Raw genomic sequence first — 23,038 nt, forward strand, 5'->3', positions numbered from 1 at the left:
AATTGATATTTGAAGGGATTTTTTTATTATTTAACTTTCATTTCACCACCAACTAATCATGATCTTTTTTTAATTTGATAATTATATTTGAATCTTAAATGTTTTGAAATTATTAAAAAACACCAATAAATTGAGTAGAGCTATAAAGCTCTTCACATTATATTCAAAAAATTAATCACATCCTTTACGTATTATGAACAAACGATTAATGAGATTTCATTGTAAAAGTCATTTAGTGTCATGTGATTAAATCTGGCATTGTTCACAACTTTGCATATTAAAAAGTTTAGAATGATAAAAAAAAATAAATGATATTATTCACTTGTTGGGTATGCTTGCGTGCATGCGAGTAATTAAAAATCTCACATAGTAAAAAAAAAAACAAGGAACTTGAGGAATTTGTATAACATAATTGGGTTAATACTTGAGAGTTTAAACCTTTGAGTTAAGAGATTTTCAATAGTAATTTTTCTAGATTGAAACAAATTCTTAAGTAGAAAGTTTCGATAAAATTACTTAAAATTTGAAAATAATAATTGTAGGGTTGACCTTCATGAAATTTACTCTTATTCTTTTTCTTCTTTTTTTAAAGTAAAAAATTCGTTACTCCAACTGCATTTGGACTTAGACTCGCCGCCCAAATTTTACTTGGGCCTACCTAACATGGGTTTGAGATGAAAATGTAAAGTCATTGGTCTTTGTCACCACCTTCCTTACGCAAAAAGAGTACTAGTTAAACTAAGGTTCTCAAAAAGGGTAAACATGGACCTTTCCTCCACCAATATTCACCAATGTGAATTGAAATATTTTATTTATAAGACTATGAACATTTTGTCTGGTGTAGCAAGAGCTGTCATCCAAAAACCCTAACAAACCTCTAATGAGGGAGACCAGGATCTAATCTTGATGAAAATTGCTACATTAATTTTGTGGTTAGTTTAGAGTCCACATAAATGGAAGCAAATTATTACAAGTTATAGAACTTCTTGTTCTTGGTCAAGTCATGTACCATCTATAATCACTGGTCCAAATAATACATTCATATAAAAATTACAATAGTAATTCAGGGATCGAAAGCCTATGGCCTCTGAGGCTACTTTTACTTTTTACTTTTCAAACAGTAGAAAGTAGAGATTGAAGAAAGTGTTTGCTACTTTAATGTCTAAAAAGTATGTCTAAGTTCAATTGGAACTCTGCGAGAGCTTAATCCATCATCTAATAATCTATCCAGGAACAATACTTTATGGGTGTCATGTGATTGAAATGTGTAGCTTAATTATGCTATCCACGAACAATATATACTCCATGGGTGTCATGTGACTGCAGTAAAATCTAAAATAAACACTACATTAATTAATAATAGACCAAGTCATATTTTATTTTCCGTACCGTTTGATCACTAAATATATGTAATATTTTAACTATTTTAGAAATTCTTCTTTTTGCTTTTCCTATGTTAAAATGAATGGAAATATATAAAAAATAAAAATAAAGAATTTAAGGCTTGTGCTATTAATAAAACGCATCGTGGAATCGTCATGTCAAGAATAAATCTCAGTCACTAAACACAGTTAAACAAATTGTGCATTAATCAAGTTCATATGTTTTTTTTAATATATAACACTTGTAAACTAAATAAAAAAAAGCATCGTGTCTTTTTTGTAAAATACAAAGAAAAAATATATTGAAACCCATAACTCGAAAAAGACTTAATCACATGTTTAAATGGAAGAAAATTAAGAAAAAAAATTAAAAGAAAAGACAAAGAAGAGATGGTTGGAAGTTTGTGTAGCCATGATCTATCAGAAAAGTTTGTCAAAGAGGTAAATCTTTGCATGTGATTAGGACCTAATAATGTGCCAACCTCTAATTAAGTTATTTTACTCCATAACTATGAGACACTTCGGAAAACCCATGAATTAATAGTATGATGAATTGAACTTGAGATCTTTGAGTTTTTGTTACACCATTTTCTTGTCAAATAAGTTTAAGCTTGTTCACAAATTATTTGATTAACTTATTTCTTTTTCATATATTGTAAAAAAAATGACTAAAATTTTTACCCTTTCATAAATCTATGAATTTTTATTATGAAAATATTGTTTATATTATTAATAAACTATAAATAACAATCTGATATCATATATAATTCTATTTACAAAATATATACAATCCAATTTCAAATATATATATAACTATTTTTTTAGAAAATTTAGAAAATTGTACACAAAAAATATAATTACATAGGTTTAAATGGAACCTTATATTCAAAAGCCTGTTTACGAACACATTACTACGTTTAAGCTTGTGTCATTTAATAGTCAAGTCTAATCTTAGGCTTGAGTATAGCTTGTTTACAAAACAAACGAACAAAAACAAGTGTTTTTCCGAACTAAGCTTGAATTGTTCAAAAACAATCTGGTTCATTTACAATCCTTCAATTTAAGAAAAACACACATTTTTATATCTAATTGTATAAAATGTTAATATGTACAACTATGAGTAGTGGCACTCTTTTCCAATTCTAATTTACATGGGTCCACATCTTTTGATTAATCACTTGCAATCACACTAATCAAAAGATTATAAAATTAATTAGAAAAAATGAATGTGGTCGTGATATTGTTGCTAAGCGGCTACCACAATGATTTCATCACATGTAAGCCTTATGCAAGACCCATCTTGTCAACATAGTCCATCCACGTGGGTATGCACCCACCATTGGACACAAAAACGATAAATTAATAAACAAATAAAGATTCTCATCTAAAGAGAAAATAAATAAAGCAACCAAATAAACAAAACTATCTTATTCGGCAGAACCACAACCATATACTCATATTGCAGCCGGGACCCACCAACCAATAGTAACCACACACGTGTCTCATTCATTAAAATCCCAGATATCACAAACAACCACTGGACCCAAATCTTTCACAAAATCAACTGTGCAACGTGGCGGCAGTAGGACCCAGATGCAAAAAATAGCGGTCGTGAGTAACCGCACCATAGCCACGTCACTTCACTCCCTTAAGAACAAGTTTGGTTGCACACTCTTTCTTTGTCTCTCCATTTTGCTCACTTCTCAGTTCTCACAAACCAAAACACCACAATCTGGTAACTGTAACCCCCAAAACCAAAACCCCAAAATAAACGGCCAAACACATCCTTAAAAGACTATGAGTTTGAAGTAACTAACTTTTCAACTGTTAAAAGACCTTGGAATCTCTATCTGTGACTGTGAGTACTCTTTGCAAATTCATGAAACAGTTGAAGTTTATTGTAGTAAGGTACAATCTAGAAAATATTTTGGACCCATTTTTTTTTTTTTTTTAGTCTAAATTTTCTTTTTGGTGGTTGTTATTGGACAGGGGGTTTTGTTAGAGTAGTTTGAGTGTAGAGAGTAATTGGGAAATGGCAACTGAAATGGATCATCATTATCATCATAGCTATTGTGGCAATGAATGGTCACAAACTGAGGTATCATCAGAGGGCCAACAAGCTCAGGTACACTCTAAAATTACTCTTTCAATAGCTGTCTTTTGTTTTATGGTTGTTGGTGAATTATTGATAGAATAAAAGGTAAAGTGGTTAAGGTCAAAGATAGAGTTGCTTTTTGTTGATGTTGAAATAAATATATGAATGATGGGTGAAGTATTCAATTAAGCTGTTTGTACTATTTGAAGTAGTTTTGGAAAGGCTTAAAATTTGGTCAAATTTGGATTTCATACTTTATAGTTAAACAGCTGCAATTTGATTTGACTGAGAAGCAATGAACATAGTGTAATGCACCTTCCTCCCACATAAATGGTGGATCCCACGTGTGAAAAGGAGGTGTAATACGCATAAATGGTTGACACTGTACATTAAAAAGCTAGAACATGATCTCTTCTCTGTTTCTAGAAATGGAGACCATTTCAAGGTTCTGATTTTAAATGAAGTTGTACACCTTTAGATTTGTGATGTATAAAATTGAAACATGAACTAAATTTTTTTTTTCAAATGGAAAGAATCCTTTTCCTAAAAAGCAAATGTGACTTGGAATAGCTTTAACAAAAAATAGAAGGAAGGTTGAAATTATTACCTTTTTAATATTTGAAGAACAAAAATCAAAACTTTCACAAATTGTTTTTGAAGAATTGGTTGACTTGGTAGTCTTGGTTAAGTTTTCTAATATTTCGAAATGTTTTTAGCGAGTATATTGTTCTGATGTGAGGCTATTCTGTTTTTGGAGAAATTTTAAAGCTTGAGAAATGAGTTTTTCTAAATGTTTTATGAAAATAGATTGATATTATTTTACATGGACATCTAAATATACTTTAGAGTAACAGTAAGGGTGAAACAAAGTTTATTACAATTTTGTTGCAAACTGCAGTGGCTTTTATGTGGTTGTACAAATTAATTTGTGGAATGCAGGATCGTGTGATGCACATGGCATGACAATGTAGCAGCCATGTCAGTTAGTAACTTATGTGTAACCTGTAAGAATATAACAATGCTGCAGGCATAACAAATTTCACTTTTGTTGTTGAGGTGGTAGATTGTGATTTGGAATATGTCATTTTTGCACAGGACCCCCACTAACATCACTTTTACTGCATTCCATTCATGAACTGCGACCTTAGCAATTGTGAAATTGGTTGTGGGCTTTGACTTATTGGTAAGCAAAATTTGTAAGAACTATAGCAATTTTCTACTCTTCAAGAGTCTACTTGGTTTCCAAATTATCTGAGGAAAATGAAAATGAAAATAATTGGAGCGTTATAATTGTTGTGATCTAGATATAGTTCAATTGACTTTTGTATTTGACATTTACACAGATTCTTCTTCTTTTTCCCACTTTTCTTTTTCTCTAGCCTTTTTGAGTCCAAAGGCTCAAGTGGGGAATTTTGGATGGTCCTAAATCTTGAAATTAAATGTGCTAAGATGGTTTTCTTATGCTTTACTGGGTTTTTTGTTAACATTTCTGCTGTATGGCTTTGTTATTATATCTAAATTTTACTTGGGCAAGCAGGTTGTTTCCATCTCTGACATTCTGGATCATGGTTCAATATCTTTTGGAAGATTTGCTGTCGATTCACTTGCATGGGAAAAGCGGTCAGTGTTCTCCCACAACAGACGTCAGGAGGAGCTGGAGAAGTTTAAGGCCCCTGGATTTGTTGCTCAAAAGAAGGCATACTTTGAAGAATATTACAAAAAAGTTAGAGCTATGAAGGCATTACAAGCAGAACAGCAACAGACAACACAGCCTGATTCTTGCCTGGTGGCAATGAGCACTATCACACAAGTGGAAAATGCTGTCAATGCTGACTTCATGAAAGAGGAAAAGAAGCCTATCAATGTCAGTGAAAGACAGGTCTTAGAGAATGATGCAACTAGAGGCATTCTGGATAGTTCAAAAGATGCTACCAAAGAAGAATTAGGTTGCTGTGGTAATGACAATGACAAAACTAGCCTGACAGATGAAACCAGTGTGTCCTTATCTGCCATTGAACTCCAACATTTTGTTAAAGGGGCTTCCTCCACTTCAGCAGTCAGTAAGAGCTCAGAAACTGCCCAGCATGACTGCTCTGTCTCTGACAGAGCCAAGCATGATGCCAACAAGCAAAAGAAACAATCATTCAGTCTTAATGCTAAGGTAAAATGTTGGATTTCTAATTTGTGTCTCATTTCCCCTTAACCAATGTTATAAAAATCTGTGAAAAGATTCTCACTTTGCTTGAGGACTATTTACTAATAATCCTTTCAAGTGGATAGTTTGCTGAATTAATCTACAGAGCTCAGGGTGGCATAACTTATTAACACTGACTTTAGAGGCCAACAAATTTTTTTTATGTATTGCAAAGTGGTTCTCATGCTTGCTGATCCATAAAATGAGGGTCTCCTACTTTTCGGTTCCATTAATTATATAGGAGATTGAAAAGTAAGAAAAAAATATTAAAATACTGAAAGAAGAAGATTTTGACAGCCTCATAGTCAAGGTGAAACTCTGCCAAAAAGTGTGTTTAGACCTGATTACTAAATAGCTGTTATACTACTGTATGCATTGTCTTGTTAATTGGAACTCTCTTGCTGTATCAAGTTATGGTCCCATTTATATTTTGATTGCACTTGTGGTTAGTTGCTAAAGTTTGCTAATGTGCAATAGATAGGTGATTTTCTGTTACTCAGTTTTAAGTTGTTCTACCAGGTGACAGTTGCTTCTGCTGAAAAAAGAACACATTTGGACTACAGAATTACCAAAGGTGCCATTAAGCTATCTGAGAAGCCGAAAGTGTCTATTAATGATAAAATTGCTGGCAAGAAAGATAACGGTATTGTTTCAAGCAAAAGAAGTACACCTAAGATTGCAAAAGACATTAGTTCCAACAATGTTTACTCAATTAGACAAAATACGGAAATACGCCCCAATGCCACTGTTCTGCGCACTTCATTGGTGAGGGCTAGCTCAGTGACATCTTCACCCATTAGTATAGTTAGTCAGGTCAAGGCAATTTCAACTTCCAAAGGGTCAGTAGACAAGTTACCAACGAAGTTGCCACTCCATGAACGATCCACCCAGGTAGACTATCATGATTGTATTCATATTGAATTTTAGTTCCTCTGCTGATGGCTTTTCTTGCTGGTTGCGTGCAACTATATATGCAGAGCACTACAAAGGAGGCTTCTGTTACTGGTGGCTTGAGAAAGAAAGCTCTGGATAACAGGAGGTCTGGTTTCACCAATTAGAATGCCTCTCTCTCTCTCTCTCAACAACCCCCTTCCCCCCAAACCCCTCTCCCTCCCCTCACTCCCTCGCTAATCTGAATTGTTTGTTCATTTTTAGGAGCTGTGATGGAGTCGATAGAAAGCCTTTAGAGCCTAGTGGCTGCCAAATTAGAGCCAATGGCAGAGTATCTGAGAACCAGAGACCGAAAATAATGTAATGTGCTATATCCATTTACATTTGTTTTCCTCAGATACTGTCACCACCAATTTTTTTTTTTTTTCTTTTTACTGATTTTTCTTTGCTTGTGTGATATTCTAATGGTTTGGAAATACAAAAGGTCTATGAACCTTCGTGCTCAAAATAATGTAAATCAAAATTATGGAGTTGAAGCTGAGCAAAAGAGTAATGTCAAAGGACTGCAGAAAAAGGTAATTCCTACTGGATATGATTTAGTTAAGCATGCATACATTTGTGTGTGTCGGTTTCTGCATTTTAAAGACGTGATCTTTGAACTAGGTTCCTCTAGGAAGCTTGGACTATATGACTTAGAATTATCCTAATCTGAGCTTCCATTAGCTTGAACACATTGCAATGGTCAAAAGATCTTGCACACTAGGAATCTTAGGATCATAGAGAACTTTGGTTGTGAGGATTGCATTTACAAAATTAATTCATGAAGCATCATTTTAAAGTATTTATTATAGGTTCATGACATCTCTAATCATTTCTAGGCTACTACCTATTATAGTATCTTCAATTTGGAGAAGATGGGTAAGTTAATTTCTTATCCATCTTTACTGATTTAGTTAGAGATTTGGTATTACTGACAGTATGTTACAGCTCCATCACCTGGATCACAAATATGGCCTACCAAGACATCAATACAATGACAATGAAAAGTTGTGCTGGTTCTTGCTAGAATTTTAGGCTTGTTACTTGAAGAGATTTATGACTCAGATGATGAAATGTATTTTATGATTGACGAGGTTCGATCATATTGTTTAATAATACTTGAGTTTAATTGTAAATCTATAAGCTTAATGCCTAAGACATGACTGATTTATGAAACTATGTTTTTGTTATGTTTAGTTTTGTTTAATTATACTTGAGTTTAATTGTAAATCTATAAGCTTAATGCCTAAGACATGACTGATTTATGAAACTATGTTTTTGTTATGTTTAGTTTGAAGAGGCATGCATTCTGGTAATGAGCATTCTTCTGTTTGTTATATATAGAGGAATTTTCAGCGTTGGATGCACAGATCATGCTTGCATTTTGTATGTGTGCAGGGAGACGAGAAAAGTAATGCTGGGCTTGGAAAAGATCCAAAATATGCATCATCTACCTTGTTCACCATTCATAAGGCTCCAAATCCAAAACCAGTTCCTAAGGTCATATTTCTATTCTTTCTGCTAAGGGTTTGGAAATTACTGCAGAATATTAGGACATAATTTTATTCCTTATCCATTCTATCTAATTTTATTCTCTTTTATTAATTGGAATAGAAAATCATGAATTGTGTCATCATATAACAATTTGATCAACATTTCCAGATTGCATTATCAGAATCTGTAGATCTGACCCATGCAAGAAGAGAACCAAGGTACGATATGCTCTATGTTACTCTTCAATTACTATCCCCCTACTAATTCTTAAACATGAAGTATATACTTGTTTAAATTTGAGCATTTTATGAACAATTGATCATGAGTAAGATTTACCTTGGATTAAGGGTATGTTTGAATACCGCTTATTACTGAAAACTGAAAACATTGTAGCAAAATAATTTTTAAATGTATGAATAGTGCCGTAGAATCCATTTTTAATGAATGTTTTATTGAAAAAAGAGGTTTGTGGGTCCCATGAACAGTACACGGGACCCACGCGCAAAACGCTGGACGCGTAATCGCTATCCAAACATTCACTAACATGCCCAAATTCGTCTAGGCCTTTATATTACCTCATTGTGATTGTGACTTGTACTTGATTGCAATGCAGACCGAAGATGCCAAGTTGGCGGTGAAATTGAAACACAAGGGGATTCGTGAATTATCATAGACCAGGAATCTGTGGCTGTCACTTGTCATACTCATCACATTTGCAATCGAAGGTATCTGCACCGGATTTTATGAATTCAGGGAAAAGGTTTCAAGCTGGCACGAACTATGGTCTCAAGAAATTGCCAGAAACCAAAAGGAGAACCTCAGAAGGCTTTATTCAAGCATATGAGATAAATATTTTGTCGAAGCAGCTACAAAAAATGTAACATTTAGGGCTTAAAATATGTGACAGAAATTAATGATTGTATAAAGAGTTCATGTTTGTATGGATCATAAGGCTGTCATCAACTTCAGAAGATAGACCGTAAGTATGTCAAATCTTCTGCTAACATTTCAAATTGAATAAAAACATGATATCTTATGATGCTTATTAGTTGATTTTGTATATATACACAAAATATATTTGAGAGAGATATATATACACACAAAATATCTTACAAAATAATATTAAGGTAACATAAGTATGCATGCATGCTACTAAATTGATATTTTTTTTTATAGAAACAAACACACACACACAAGGGAGAGGGAAAGAGGTTCTAACACAAAGGTACACCACAACTCCACTCAAAAGGTTCTAACATAAGTGTATTGTGTGTAATATAACTTGTCCCACCTTCCCTTAAAAGTTATCATGGCTTTTAAGTGGAGTTGTAGTGCGTTTTTGTGTTAAATTAGAATATAGTAAAAGATATAACTTAACCAAAAGTTGTGAAATATAATGGCATTGTTTAGTCATTATCATGTGGAGAACATGGAATAAGGGTACATTTAAATACCGCTTATTTTGCTAAAAACTGAAAACAGTAAAAAATAATAATTTTCGAATTATTGTTCACACCAAAATCATTGTTCATTTGCCTATTTACACTGTTCATATCTCATAAACAGTGCAATAGGCGTTGGTTAAAAAAAAAAAAAAAGGTGAAAAATGCAAAACGTGGCCATGAACTCCGGATCCAAACGCTCACTAAGGTTACAGTTATTAGTTTCATTCCATTCCGATGAAAAAATTATGTGCCAATTAAACAATAGGTAAGAATCAACCAAATTCCATCTCAACCTAAATTCCTACCCCATTCTAGTCTATTCCACCTGTTTTAAGTCCATTTCACTCAATTTTCGATAAATGTTGATATGGGCCAATATGTGAACAAAATATTTACATTTTGTGGGTACTTTTTATTAAATTATTAAATCTGAAATTTGAAATTTGAGTTGATATTATATATTGTCGTTAAAATTTTGAGAAATTAATTTGATTCTTCTTAATTTTTCTTGATTTGATATTTGAAATTTAGTCCTATTAGACTCAACTATTGATTCATCCTAAATTAATGGACTCCTTGTTATCTTGTTATGTAACGAAATATTTTAAATTATCTTTTCATGTAATGGTGATGTTAAAAAACATGTGAATAATTGGTTTTGATTCGATAGTTTGATATGATATAAATTACGTGATATATATATATATATATATATATATATATATATATATATATATATATATATATAAAATAGTATACTCACGATTATCATAAACTCTTTTGTGATATTTCACTTTTGGGAAAGAGGGATCAAAATCAAATCTTTTTTTTTTTTCATCACGAGAGTAGAAAATCCTAGAAAATATATAAAAGTAAAGTGTATATATGTGTGTGTGTATATATATATATATATATATATATATATATATATATATATATATATATATATATATATTTAGAGGAATATAAAGTATATTTACTAGAACATTTTGCTTAATAATACAAAATAAAACTTCCGTCTCTTACCAAAAACATTTAATAGATTGAAAAATCCAATTGTCTAAATAGCAAGACTAAATGAACAGTTAGTCTTTTAATTAGCATATTTAAGAAGTTGAATCTCAATAAAAGAGGGGTAAACATTAATCCCGTGTGCTCAATCTGCGAGAAAGAAGCAGAATCTGTCACCCATGTATTCCTTCAATGTGATCTATCTAAACAAGTCTGGGGCAAGTGGGTCGGGTGTCCTACAAACTTGACTGCAAACCAGCTGGACTTTACTGATATAGCATTGCAAATTCTGCATAATGGGGCTGCAACTGATCTTGAAAGGTTCTTTGTAACTTCTTGGGTGATTTGGTACAACCGGAATCAAAAGGTCTTTGAGGATGTTTGCCATTCCCCTGATCAGGTTTGGTGTTCTGCTATCTCCATCAGTTCGGGCTTTAGAGAAGCTGCTGCACTCTGTGGTAATTCCCAAAGTGATGAAGCTAGCAGATGGGAAGCTCCCCCCGTGGGTGTGTACAAGGTTAATGTGGACGGTGCTGCATCAGGAGATGGGCGTTCCACTGGTATTGGAGTAGTGATAAGGAACAGCATGGGAGAGCCTATCGCAGCTCTCTGTAAGCCCCTTCCAAGACAATTCTCAAGCCTAGAAACAGAAATCTTTGCTGTGGAACATGGAATTTTGCTTGCTAAGGAAATGGAGCTCTCTAATGTAATCTTAGAATCAGATGCCCTCACAGTGGTCCAAGACATTCTGTCAAAGGAATTCAATGGCAGCTTAGGCCATTTATATCAAGGCATTTGCTCTCTTCTTGAATCTTTTTGTAGCTGGAAATCTGTCACTTGAAAATGGATTACAACAATGTAGCTCACATTCTTGCTCAGTTTGCGAAATGTAATGGTTTGGATCAGGTCTGGAAAAGATGCAGCCCTCCAATGGTTCAGCATCTTATCCAACTTGACCGTTCCTAGTGATTGTATATCTGGATGTTTTGTTGTACTCCTTTTCAGTTGAATGAAGTTTCATTTCTTATCAAAAAAAAAAAAACTTCAAATGTCATATATTGTTTTCAAACTTCAAAAAACCTATGATTTGCAATGTAGTTTTGCCTACATTAGACCGCATTATCTATAGGGCTCATTGTTGATAGTATATGTTATATATTATATCGATAAGTGGGAGTCGATGATTTGAAGTTTGAAATCAATGGTAATTATTTTTTTAGAATATTGTTACCACATGTGGTACATCTGCTTGTTTATTTTAATGAAAATAAATATATAAAGTTACGAGACTTTGTATTTTTTGCTTAGGCTTATAAGAATTTTCTTTGTTATGATTTTTTTTTTGGTAATAAATATCATATCATTTCAAAATTCGTCAAATATATGTTATTTGCTTCATGTTGATTGTTTTTATCATCAGACCAAAATATTAATTGGTTTTTTATGTTGGCAAGAATTAGACCCAAATTTCTTAGTGGATGACAAAAACTTTATCAGTTGATCAGATAACTAACACCCACTCCTTGTTATGATTTAAATAAAGTAGATAAGGTCTGTCATATGACATGCACAATGAAATTTTTTTGGAAAATTGTATCAAAATCCGAATGAGCAATAGACATGCTATATTTAATTGAGAACATTGTAAAAGAATAAAGAAGCGCTATGCATTAGCCAGTAGTAACATATCTATTTTGATAGTTACAATAGAAGATGGGGATTCAAATTTAAAATGTCATAGACACATCAGAATATACCAACCAATTGAATTACAATGCTCTTGCGTTGCCAATATTATGGATAATGACAATAAGCTAAAAGTGTTTATTATGGATAATGATACTAATGTGAGAAGTGCAAAGAAATATTTTTTTTTTTTTGATTTAGTTGATTGTATTTTTATTGGTCAAATGAATTTTTCACTCCTTTTTTAGATTTTCTGCTCTTAATTCTTATGTGCTCAATAAAGTTTGATTTTTCATCTCTCTCCTTTTATATATTTATTTATTTTTAATATCATTACTATACTAATGATTTTCTTGGTTCCAATAAATATAAATGGATAGGAGCAATTTATTTTCTTTAGATGTATAACTGGGATTGTTGAGTTGCATGTCCTACCAATTACTAGAAATGTAATATGTCCATTTCATATTTGATCACTCTTGTGACCCAAAAGAATTGGATAGTATTTGACCAATAAGGCATCTATAAATTTTAGTTTTATACTTTTATTGCATTTTTGCTTATAGGTATCATCGTGGATTAGATAATTGAATCCTATGTATACCACAAGATCGGTGAATGAGAGGCGGTATTTTTTGTCTCTTTTCGATGAAAGAGACTATTTTTCTACACCAAAAGAACATGGTTTACAGCATTGAACAACTTGCAATTAATATAAGTGTAAAATTGGTCACGATGAAAGTTCAAGGAGTGTTTCTATCATTCATCGTATAAATCCATTAAGACCAACAACTAGATAAAATTCTTAGCTAATAGAATAATTATAATAATTATTAATAGAAATTTATTATAATTTTATTTATATATGGAATGATGTGTATCAAGCAAACACAATCAAACAATAGTATATTCAACCATATATAGAAAGTACATGTACTAAAAATTCTAATAATTAATCAAAGTTTTAAACTCACTAAAAAATATATATTGTCAAACGCCTTTAATTTTATAATATTATTTAGATTTTTTTTAATAAAAAAATAATATTATAGATTATAGATTTATCCTAATTTTACTCATAAGATGGATTTATTAGGAAGACCATCTTGGTAAAACAATTAAAAATTAAAAATTAAAAAGAATTCATCATGAGCCACGCCACTGATCTTGGCTCTTGTAGATTTTGATTATATAAGCTTGTGCATATGTTTATCAAAAAATAAAGCTTGTGTATATAATCTCTCTTTCCAAGAAAACCCTGATTTCTCTTCAACCCTAATATTCTCTCCAGCCTTAACCATAACCATGAATCCTTTTGATGAAAACAAGCCTTCTTGTCACTTAAATCAGCTAAATGTGCCTACGTTTTATGTGCCCAAAAACGAAGCTGCAAAAACACCAGACCCTTTAACCCTACCTGAAGATACAGAAATCTTGGAAGCCACGGAAGCTTTGGAGGTACCTGTGGAACCAGAGTTTGAGTTGTTGGCTGCCATGGATTCAAAGTCTGACAAGTACTTTTGTGGGGATTCAATGTCTGACTTGGAAAGTTATTGTGCCCCCAAAAAAGATGATATCATAGTGCCTCAAAATCCCAACATGAGTGGTGTTTGTGACATGTGCTTGAATAAGCTGCCTGAGAAAGGATACTGTAATTATGGGTAAGGGCTTAATCAAAGAGAAAATTGCAATTTTCTATCTAATTTGAAATGAGACACTCACATTTATCAAAATTCAAACTATTTACATTGACTTTCCCTCTTTCGGAGGACTAAAATAGCTTTAAAAATCTTGAATTTTCTATTTTACCCTTCACTTAAAATGTGTTCTCATCTTTGAAATTCGGATTTTTCTTGTTAAAGAGATGAGGGGGTGTAATAATAGAAAACATAAAGAAGATCAGTGCGATTTTCCCTTATAAACGAAACATATTGATTATCAAGGTTGAGTAGGAAAAAAAAAAGGGAACTTCTTGTCAAGAATGATGGATTTAGAGATATTTCAATATAATGCTATAATCAATTGTTTAATTATTTGATCTTCTCTTGTTCAATTCGTCAAATATTTTAATCAGTATCCATTCTTAAATTTTTATTAGGCATTATATGTATTCAAGCAGTTATTATGACTGATCAAGTAGATTAACTTTATTGTTATGTTTTTATAAATATTTCCAGCATTTAATTTTTCCTCATTCTTTCTCTCATGAACGCCAGTAATTTGCTATGTTAAAGATGTTATTCCTCATTGTGTTTCTTCTTTTTCCATTATATTAATCACTATCTATATCTGTGTGATGGGATTTGATGTTGTTTTATTAATATTTGACCAAAAAGTATAGAAGACATGAAAAAAGACTCGCTAAGAAAAAGAAAATTGGAAATATGACTGGTAATTATGTTCTAAAAAAAAACCTTGGAACTTTCATTAGTTAGAGCTGATAATATTGACTTTGACACTTAGATTGATTAATTAATCTACAACACAAGATAAACTTATTTACCAAGTCTTTAAGGCGAACTTAGGGTAACTTTATTCAGGGTAACTTCGTCTAACTTCGGTTTTATCTATAATTTTCTTGTTTTTTTTTGCTTGAGAATAGTAATTAAGATTTATTATATACAATTCTATCAATAATTTTTCATGCATTAGTTGATAAATGAAGTCATGTGTATGCATGTGTATATATACACCATCTTATTCCTCCTTGAGTGAAAGTCATTAATAATCATATATCTGATACTTTTAGATTAGCAAAAATATATCATATGTGTACTTGACACTGAAACTTGATTATGTAAATGCAGTTTTGATAATCAAACATTTTGTGGCATTGAGTGCTGTGACAAACAGATTGTCGTTGACAGGATGATATCAACAGAAGCCAATTTAGCCAAGCTAGATCTTCGTGACGAGCCAAAACAAGTAAAGTTGTTTGGTGTTTGTTTAAAACACCCATAGATTGTCAGTGCCCTAAGATTTGCTGTGCAGTTTTGCCTACACTTGGCATTATCTTCATGGCTCATTGTTGATAGTATATATTGTTTATAAGTGGAAGACAATGATTTGAACTTTGTAGTAGTTTAGTAGAATATAGTTACAATTTGAGTACATATGCAGCTTTTTTTCTTTTAATGAAAATTAAATATTTAAACTTATGAGACTTTGTAACTTTTGGTTCATTCTATAAGAATTTTATTTGCTATGATTTATTTATTTTTAGTAAATGTTATAGTATTTCAAACCTATGACGTCCACTTTATGATAATCATTTGAAACTCGCTCTTTATTTTGATTAAATATAATAAATTAGGTATCTCACATGACATACACAATAAGAGTTGTCAAAAATTGTATTAAATTCCGTATGACTATAAGATATGCTATATTTAATTGAGAACATGTTTGGGCAGTTCAAGCATTCCAACCCTGTAAAGCATTCCAAGAAGTCGAATATGCTCCCACAATATATACTTTCAGCCATTTCCTTTATATATATAAACTTCAATATATATAATTCAAACAGAAATAGGGGCACTACAGTCAACCTCACAAATTGTCCTTAAGACATCTAGAAGACTAAGTTTATAAAAACAGAAGGACTAATTACAATCTCTCCTAACCCAACTGAAATTACAATTAAAGAAAACTCTCTGAGACTAAGGATATTAATGACCCATTGCTGATACTTGTTCAAACAAAAATCTGATATCTTTGCCTTTTGACCTGTGAGAAAATAGAAGCTCCAGAAGACCATCTTCCACAGCTCTCTGTGACAACTCATTTCTAATCCTAATGGCATTAGTTATTAATTAAAGAAGGTAAAGCATTCCTTGTGCGCAGAACTCTCACAAATATATCAGAGAGTCTTACGCATAGTGTTGTAATTTGATCTATAAGACAAGAAGACCATAACTTCAATGTCTTGGTATAATATGAACCATCTCATTGTTGAAAGAACAGATTAAAAATAGCAAGAAAAATCTTATATTGAAATGCAAAACTTGTTTGTGAATCTTCCCAATGCATGGTTCCATGTTCACTAATCATAATTCAAACATAGAAAAGCAAGTCTAAATCGTCAATAAGCCAAACACGAGATTCAATTAAATTCCCATGATAAAGAACAACCGAGATTTATGCACACATCAATCGCATGTTCAATAGAAAGTTCTACCAAAAATAAGGAGCAGATTCTTACAATTTGTAAAAATCAAAAATTTCCAATGCTTTTCCTATTTTCCTTAATCTTCTTGGTAGCCAAATTTTGCATAAAGATATATACAAATTAATGTGAAGAGAAATTAGGGTGCCAATATTAAGTTTTACGAAACAAAAGAAAAGTGAGCACATTCTTAGCATCTATATCTAATGTAAAATTCCCATTGAGATCCCAAACTATCAACCTTCCATCATCAGTAGACAATGCCAACAGAGTTTCATGATCAGGATCCCATTCTCCCTGTAAGAAAAAATCCTTATTGAGGCATTTCAAACAATCTGGTTTTAACGAATTTATCTTAAAGAGAAATGATAAAGAGCACGACTTAGTATGGGAGATATCACAGGAAATTGCAATTAAGCATTAGAGGGAGCAGGATAGCCAGAATTTAAAAATAAAAAATAAATTAAAAAAATGCCTGCCTTTTTGTGCCTGTCAGATATATATGAAACAGCTAAAACAATACAGAATATTAGAAGAGAAGATGGGGAAAAAAAAAGAAACAACATATGAATCAGAATCCAAAATAGCTCAACTAATTTAAAAAGTGACTTTTTTTTTTATGACAAGGAACCTCTTCAAGGCGGGCCACTTCGTGTACCCAATCCTGTCGAGTAAACCCCAGATACACCACCTTGCCCACAAGAATTGTGTATCAGGAAATTTAAAAAATGACTATATTCTATATATGTTAAAAAATCCTTCAACAGCAACAATTAAAACTTATGCACTTTATGTAAACCCAAAACATACAGACAAATTAACAAATTAACATAGAGCTGAGACTAGCAAGCAACACTTAGCATTCTATAAGGGGGATGGACTTGATTGTATCTACAAATTCACAATGCAATGAGTCAATCATTGCTTTAATAACGATTGTGAAAAATTGATTGACAAAGGGAATTTACTTGTACAAAGTTGCAGCTTGGTGTAAAGCATTAGAATTTAGTTATTGAAAATAGACTAACTTGCTAGGCCTAAGCACCAACGGAATTTTACACATTATCTATTCAAAACATACGAATACCTAAGTCCACTTCTATTATTACCTTTATTGGCAAGGTTTAATGCAACTTTACCATTGCTTATGCTTCAACAATTCCCTTAGCCTCCATCACCATTCTCCCCTTGGCCTAATTGATTAGGTTAAGGATATGAACTGAGCACAAAACAACAACCAAGTACTCTTTAGTAGCAGGGCTTTTACAGTTTTGTTTAATAACAAATTACTTAGTTATAAACCATATAGCAGATTTGTGGATTCTAGAATACACATGGAAGTAGGATGTTTCTGGTATAAGGAAGAACTTTGATTCAAAAACCTTGGCAAATGAGAACTAATACTCAAGAAACACCCATAGCTGTAAAATGAATATTAAAACCTGGAGGTGACTTTTAATTTGAAAGATGGTTAATTCCAGGGTGTCCATTAGCCATAGGATCTCCAAATTGCTAGAAATGCTACCTTTGAAGCAATATAATGATCTTAAGGGGAAAAAAAGCATTGCATAAGAAACACATGAATTATATGGTTCAACTTTTGGGCTACACTCATGAGTCAAAGATGGCAAGAATTATTTGACAATGATAAGATAATGATAATTCAATGTCTGTCCTCTACCTCTCTTAAACTTTCACTTCTGTCATACTCAAATTTGGATTCTCACAGATGTAATACTAGTTCTGAGAAACAATACCCTTTTCCATACTACATTGGTTACAAAAGGTGTCTAGTATATTTAAGTTGGATGATGCTGTCTGTCCTCTCCCCCTCTTAAACTGTCACTTCTGTTATACTCAAATTTGGATTCTCACAGATGTAATACTAGTTTGGAGAAACAATACCCTTTTCCATACTACATTGGTTACAAAAGGTGTCTAGTATATTTAAGTTGGACGATGCTGTCTAGTGTCTACTCCACCATACAAAAGGCCTGGACAAACATTCAGGCTTATACAAACAAGTCAAGCTGAATTCCATGCAGCCTGGCAACCAATGTACAAGAACAGAAGGTCCCAGTAGGGCCAGTACCAAAAAATGTCGCAGCAGGAGACATCCCAGCAGACTGGTAAACCCTTCTACCAATTGATGGGAACAATAGAGGTTGAATAGCATATATGGCAAAAGATAGAGATGGAAGCTTAATGTTCAAAGGATGCCACACCAAATGGGTACAAATCCACCAGCATATAAGATAGATAGCTGCAAGAGAAGCCATTCACTAAGCATGGACCAGAGGAATCCAAACAAGACAGTGCTGACTCAATGCAAACACAAATTGGCTGCACCAGAAAAGATGAGAACAGCACCTTGCTTCTGCTCAGTTCTACTGGAAGACATGGACACATGGAGGAATTAGGGTTTTTCTTTTGGCTGTAGGATTATAAACGATGGCATACTGGCAGTGGTTTCCAGCTGGGCTGCCAAAGCCTCAGCCTTTTTTGTAATCACTTAGAGCCCAGTGTTTAAATTCTTTTCCTATTGTGGTATTAAAAAAAACTGTGTACCCCCCCCCCCCCAAAAAAAAAAAAAAAATTCTGAGTTTCATGCTTCAGCCTACTCTCAGAACCCTACCTTGCTCTCCTCAATAGTTGCTGCCCTGTCATGCAGAAACCTTGACAAGAATTAATAACAAATACCTGTGAATATTTTTCTTTTTACAGTCAGATGATAGTTTCATCAATTGAACTAGTTTTATAATGCTCACCCAGGATTTCAGGGATACACCATGAGCAGGAGCCCAGAGTCCAAGTAACTAAGAGAAATCCATTAGACAAACACATACATAAGTGCAAGGACATGAACACTATTAGCAGCTTGTTTATGTCTCCAATTCTGAAAGAGATGCAGCATAATTCATAATCTTATGACATAAGAAGTAAACATCTTCTTAAAATGATAAATTCAGTGAGCAAATTGCATTAATTTAATCATGAAGTTCTGCCCCTTGTCTTTTCTAGTTGATCGTGAAGGTGTGGCATAATAATATCACTAAGAATATCTCACTCAGTTGTGGTGTTTCTAAAGATTGGTAGTAGAATCAATGATATTAAAATTTTAACAAAAGGCATCAAATTTGAAATAAATAGCAACAATAAATGAGCAAGCTCCAGGTCTCATAATATCAATCACTTGTAATAGTAATTGAGAAGTCAATTAACAGTATGGTTGAACAACATAGTGTTCTGAAGGTAGAACTTGCCGCTACAATATCTATGCAGAAACATATTGATAATTTGTCTTTTTTTCAGTTTGTGTAGGTGTCCTGAAAATAAAATCATTTAACTCAAAAGAACAGTATATAGTTATCACCAAAAATGAAACCTCAACCTCAATATAACTCAATTAAAAAAATTGAAGCTTGTGAAACAAACTTAGAGGAGAAGAACATCATTACTGTTCAGTTAAAGTGAGAAATAAAATCCACTGGAAATGCTCTAATGTGTTAGCTTACAGAACTCATCCAGTTTCTGAACTTGGCTGTAAACGCAAACTAGAGAAGCTGCTCTTTAAGTCTCTGGCCAAGTCTTCCCTGCCTGCATTATTTAGATGACGCAAAACCCTCATATACACCGCAAAGTTTGGTCTGAGACCCTTTTTAATCATTTCCAAAAGAATATTTCGTGCAATGACCACATTTCCTTTCTTCTGATGAAGGCTTGCAAGCAAGCTGTAATTTAGATTGCTTGAGAACCTATGCTTATCACTTGAATCAACCACATAATTATATGCTTCCTCATATTTCAGTAAACTGAAATAACCCTTGATAAAAGCAGCATGTGTGCTATGACGAGGTTCAACACCATTTGACACCATCCTGTCAAGAAACTGGAAAGCAAGATCGGGCTTTCCAAGTCTAAATGAGTAACAAATAAATATCTCAAAGGTTAATGCATCAGGAAGCCAATCCCTTTCTTGTATTTCTTCCAGTACCTGACTAGCTTCAACAGTTTTATCATTCTTGCATAAACTACTAAGTAAATAATTGTAACCATTGACAATTCGATCACAACAACCCCTTAGCCTCATCTCATCAAGCACTTCTCTAGCTCCTTCAAAATCGCATCTTCGACACTTCTCCCTAACCAAAACATTGTAATAAACTGCCTTCCTCTCTGTTATTTCCATCACAAATTCTGCCATTTCAAAGGAACCCAAAGAGCCTAACATCTCAATCAATGAGTAAATCCCAGAGTTCAGACATGACCCCCCAACTTCCTTCAACACCTCTACCACTCTTCTTACGGAGTGCATAATTGAATCCTTGTTTGAAACCAAAACAGGTAAGAACCCAAATGCCTTCTTGTTGAGACAAATATTTCTTTTCCTTAACTCATTCAGAATACAAAGCATGGCCTTGTGGTCATCTAACCAACCACAATTATCAATAACCATACTACAAATATCGGAATTGCAGTAAAGATCCGGCCTTGAACCTCTAATCCAATTAAAGAAACGCAATGCGGACACTCTTTCGAAATTCAAAACCCAAAAAACCTCAGTAATTGAATCAATAGATAAAGTTACATTCATAGAATCCAACTTAGACTCCAAATCATTTTCATCCCTCATAACCAAGCCAATAATTTCCGAAACTTGCTTTCGAGTCGGTTTTGGCCTAATCCCATCAACACCCATTTTTCCAAATTTAACATTTTTAATAGAATTCATCTCACTCAACCCAGCTGAACCTGATGACACATCCTTAGAAGACACCGAAAACCAACGAATGCATCTATTAACACACGGTTTAACCAAACCTAAATTCAAAAATTGATGTCTATACTCATTATTGTTACAGCTATAGAATTGTAAATTTTGTGAAGATTGAGGAATTGGGCAGGTTATAGCGGAAAATAAGGATGACCCAGATGAGGAAATGAGTGGATATAGAGAACTGGAAGTGGGTTTTGTGTGAAAATGAAAATGATTGGAAATGAAGAAAATTTCTGAAGAGGAATTGGGTGAGACGAGGGTTTTAGGAGAGAGAAATGGGTGTGGGGAGTGAGAGAAGAGAGAGTAAACAGAGCAAGAGTTTGAGAAGTACCTGAGCTTCTTGTAAAGGCTTGGGATTTCCATGGTGGATTCTACGGTCTCAGAGTCAGAGCACACATTACTGACTGAGCTCACACACAGAACAAAGGCTAGCTGAGCGGCGAGAGTTCATGCTGATAGAGAAAAGTTTTGACATTTTTTTTTTTTTTTTTTGGGTTGGGCTAGTGGAACTTTCTATATGGGCTGTATGGACAAATGGGGTTGGAATTGTAGTACATTTCATGGGCTTCTTCACAATAAAATGGTGTGCGCAAGTGAAGCCATGGTGCTATTTGGAAAATTTTAAATTATGGATTATGGTTTGGTAGAGAATTAAAGCAGTCTTGGAGGATATTTTGTTATAGCCAAATTTTTTGATAATGTATCGTTTTCTTTTGGCTAAGTATGTCCAAAACTTTTCAAAACTGCCACTTTTTAATTGAATGAGCTGTTCTTTTGAACTGGAGTGGGTCAGTTCTCATCTTTAACTTGGCATTATTGTTAGCTAAAGCTTTATATAGAGATGGTAACAGGCATTTCCTTGATTTTATATGTTTTTTTTTTCTTATTATAAATAAAGTGTTTATTTAGTAAAAAAATTATAAACAATTTAATAGTTATAAACTTATAATCTAATAATAAAAAACATTTGCTAGTTATTATACTAGAGGCGAGGAGCAAAGGTTTGAACTCACTGGTGGCTCTACTTATATAAATAATTATTTTAAATTAATATGTTCTGGGACCATCTTGACTTGAAAAATATTGTGTGTGTGTGTATATATATATATATATATATATATATATACACTTAAAAAAAAACATATTATTTACTAAATTAACCTATTTTGACCACCCTAATAAAAATGTTGAACATTTTTACTTGAGAGTCATAAGAATTTGAGTTGAATAAATATAAAAGTAATGATACATCCACAACATTTTCACAATAAATCTTATGTGGTAAGCTATTACTAATTCTAATTCAAGTTCAATATTGACATGTTTTACCCACCAATAATAGGCTAACAATTTTTTTGCATAAGATTTATTATCAAATTATTGTGGTCACTTTATTATTCTTATATCAGTATTTTCAATTTGCACCTTATCTTTTATTAGTCTATTTTTTTCTTATTCTCTTTGTTGATACAAAAATTTGTAATATTTCATGTATTTGCATGTTTTTTTTTAGTGATATTGATATATTCAAGTTATCTCTTTATTAAATTTTGTTAATGACCACCCTAAAAAAAATTTATAAAGCCGCCACTGTTTGAACTCGTCTTTATTTGTTATTTGTGTTAGAATTGTGTGATTAAATAATTAAATTTACCCTATCTCAATAATTTAAGTTTTTGAGACAATCAATAATTTAGCAATTTATACTATAAAATTCTTGATAAAATATTTTCTTTCTTAATATGATCATTTTATTGATCGTGTTTGTTTTATAATAGAAGTCACCATGTGCGTGTTGAGCATTATTGTAAAAGTTAAAAAAAACAAAACAAAAAACAAAGACATGATTGTAAAAAGAA

General features: G+C 32.6%; 3 protein-coding genes across 7 annotated transcripts; 2 read left to right on the plus strand and 1 right to left on the minus strand.

Annotated features, from left to right (window-relative positions):
* Nucleotides 1-3,063: 3,063 nt before the first annotated feature.
* Nucleotides 3,064-9,140, plus strand: LOC142619127 (uncharacterized). 2 transcript variants are annotated; one of them, XM_075792195.1, is made up of 10 exons: nucleotides 3,064-3,240; nucleotides 3,372-3,507; nucleotides 5,015-5,638; nucleotides 6,191-6,562; nucleotides 6,649-6,710; nucleotides 6,827-6,922; nucleotides 7,047-7,137; nucleotides 8,000-8,101; nucleotides 8,264-8,313; nucleotides 8,709-9,140. In XM_075792195.1, the coding sequence occupies exons 2-10, from the start codon at nucleotides 3,415-3,417 to the stop codon at nucleotides 8,731-8,733; spliced, it is 1,515 nt and encodes a 504-aa protein (XP_075648310.1). In that variant the 5' UTR covers nucleotides 3,064-3,240; nucleotides 3,372-3,414; the 3' UTR covers nucleotides 8,734-9,140. The 2 variants fall into 2 exon arrangements, with proteins under 2 accessions (XP_075648310.1, XP_075648309.1); XM_075792194.1 differs by having other exon boundaries at nucleotides 7,946-8,101; nucleotides 8,709-8,847.
* On the plus strand, nucleotides 8,839-11,392 carry LOC142619423 (uncharacterized). Its single transcript, XM_075792520.1, has 2 exons — nucleotides 8,839-8,972; nucleotides 10,642-11,392. The coding sequence occupies exons 1-2, from the start codon at nucleotides 8,839-8,841 to the stop codon at nucleotides 11,390-11,392; spliced, it is 885 nt and encodes a 294-aa protein (XP_075648635.1).
* A 4,981-nt stretch (nucleotides 11,393-16,373) lies between these two features.
* Nucleotides 16,374-21,608, minus strand: LOC142618911 (uncharacterized). Of its 4 annotated transcripts, none has more exons than XR_012841393.1 (3): nucleotides 19,918-21,608; nucleotides 17,512-17,621; nucleotides 16,374-16,699 (listed from the first exon to the last, which is right to left on the minus strand). XR_012841393.1 is itself a non-coding variant. In XM_075791968.1 (2 exons), exon 1 carries the CDS (start codon nucleotides 21,540-21,542, stop codon nucleotides 19,923-19,925), a length of 1,620 nt encoding a protein of 539 aa, XP_075648083.1. In that variant the 5' UTR covers nucleotides 21,543-21,608; the 3' UTR covers nucleotides 16,374-16,699; nucleotides 19,918-19,922. The 4 variants fall into 4 exon arrangements, 1 of the variants encoding a protein (XP_075648083.1); XR_012841392.1 differs by having other exon boundaries at nucleotides 17,512-19,218; XR_012841391.1 differs by having other exon boundaries at nucleotides 17,512-21,608.
* Between the last annotated feature and the right edge of the window lie 1,430 nt (nucleotides 21,609-23,038).

The sequence above is a fragment of the Castanea sativa genome, chromosome 12, assembly GCF_040712315.1.
Source record: "Castanea sativa cultivar Marrone di Chiusa Pesio chromosome 12, ASM4071231v1".
NCBI classification, from domain to species: domain Eukaryota; kingdom Viridiplantae; phylum Streptophyta; class Magnoliopsida; order Fagales; family Fagaceae; genus Castanea; species Castanea sativa.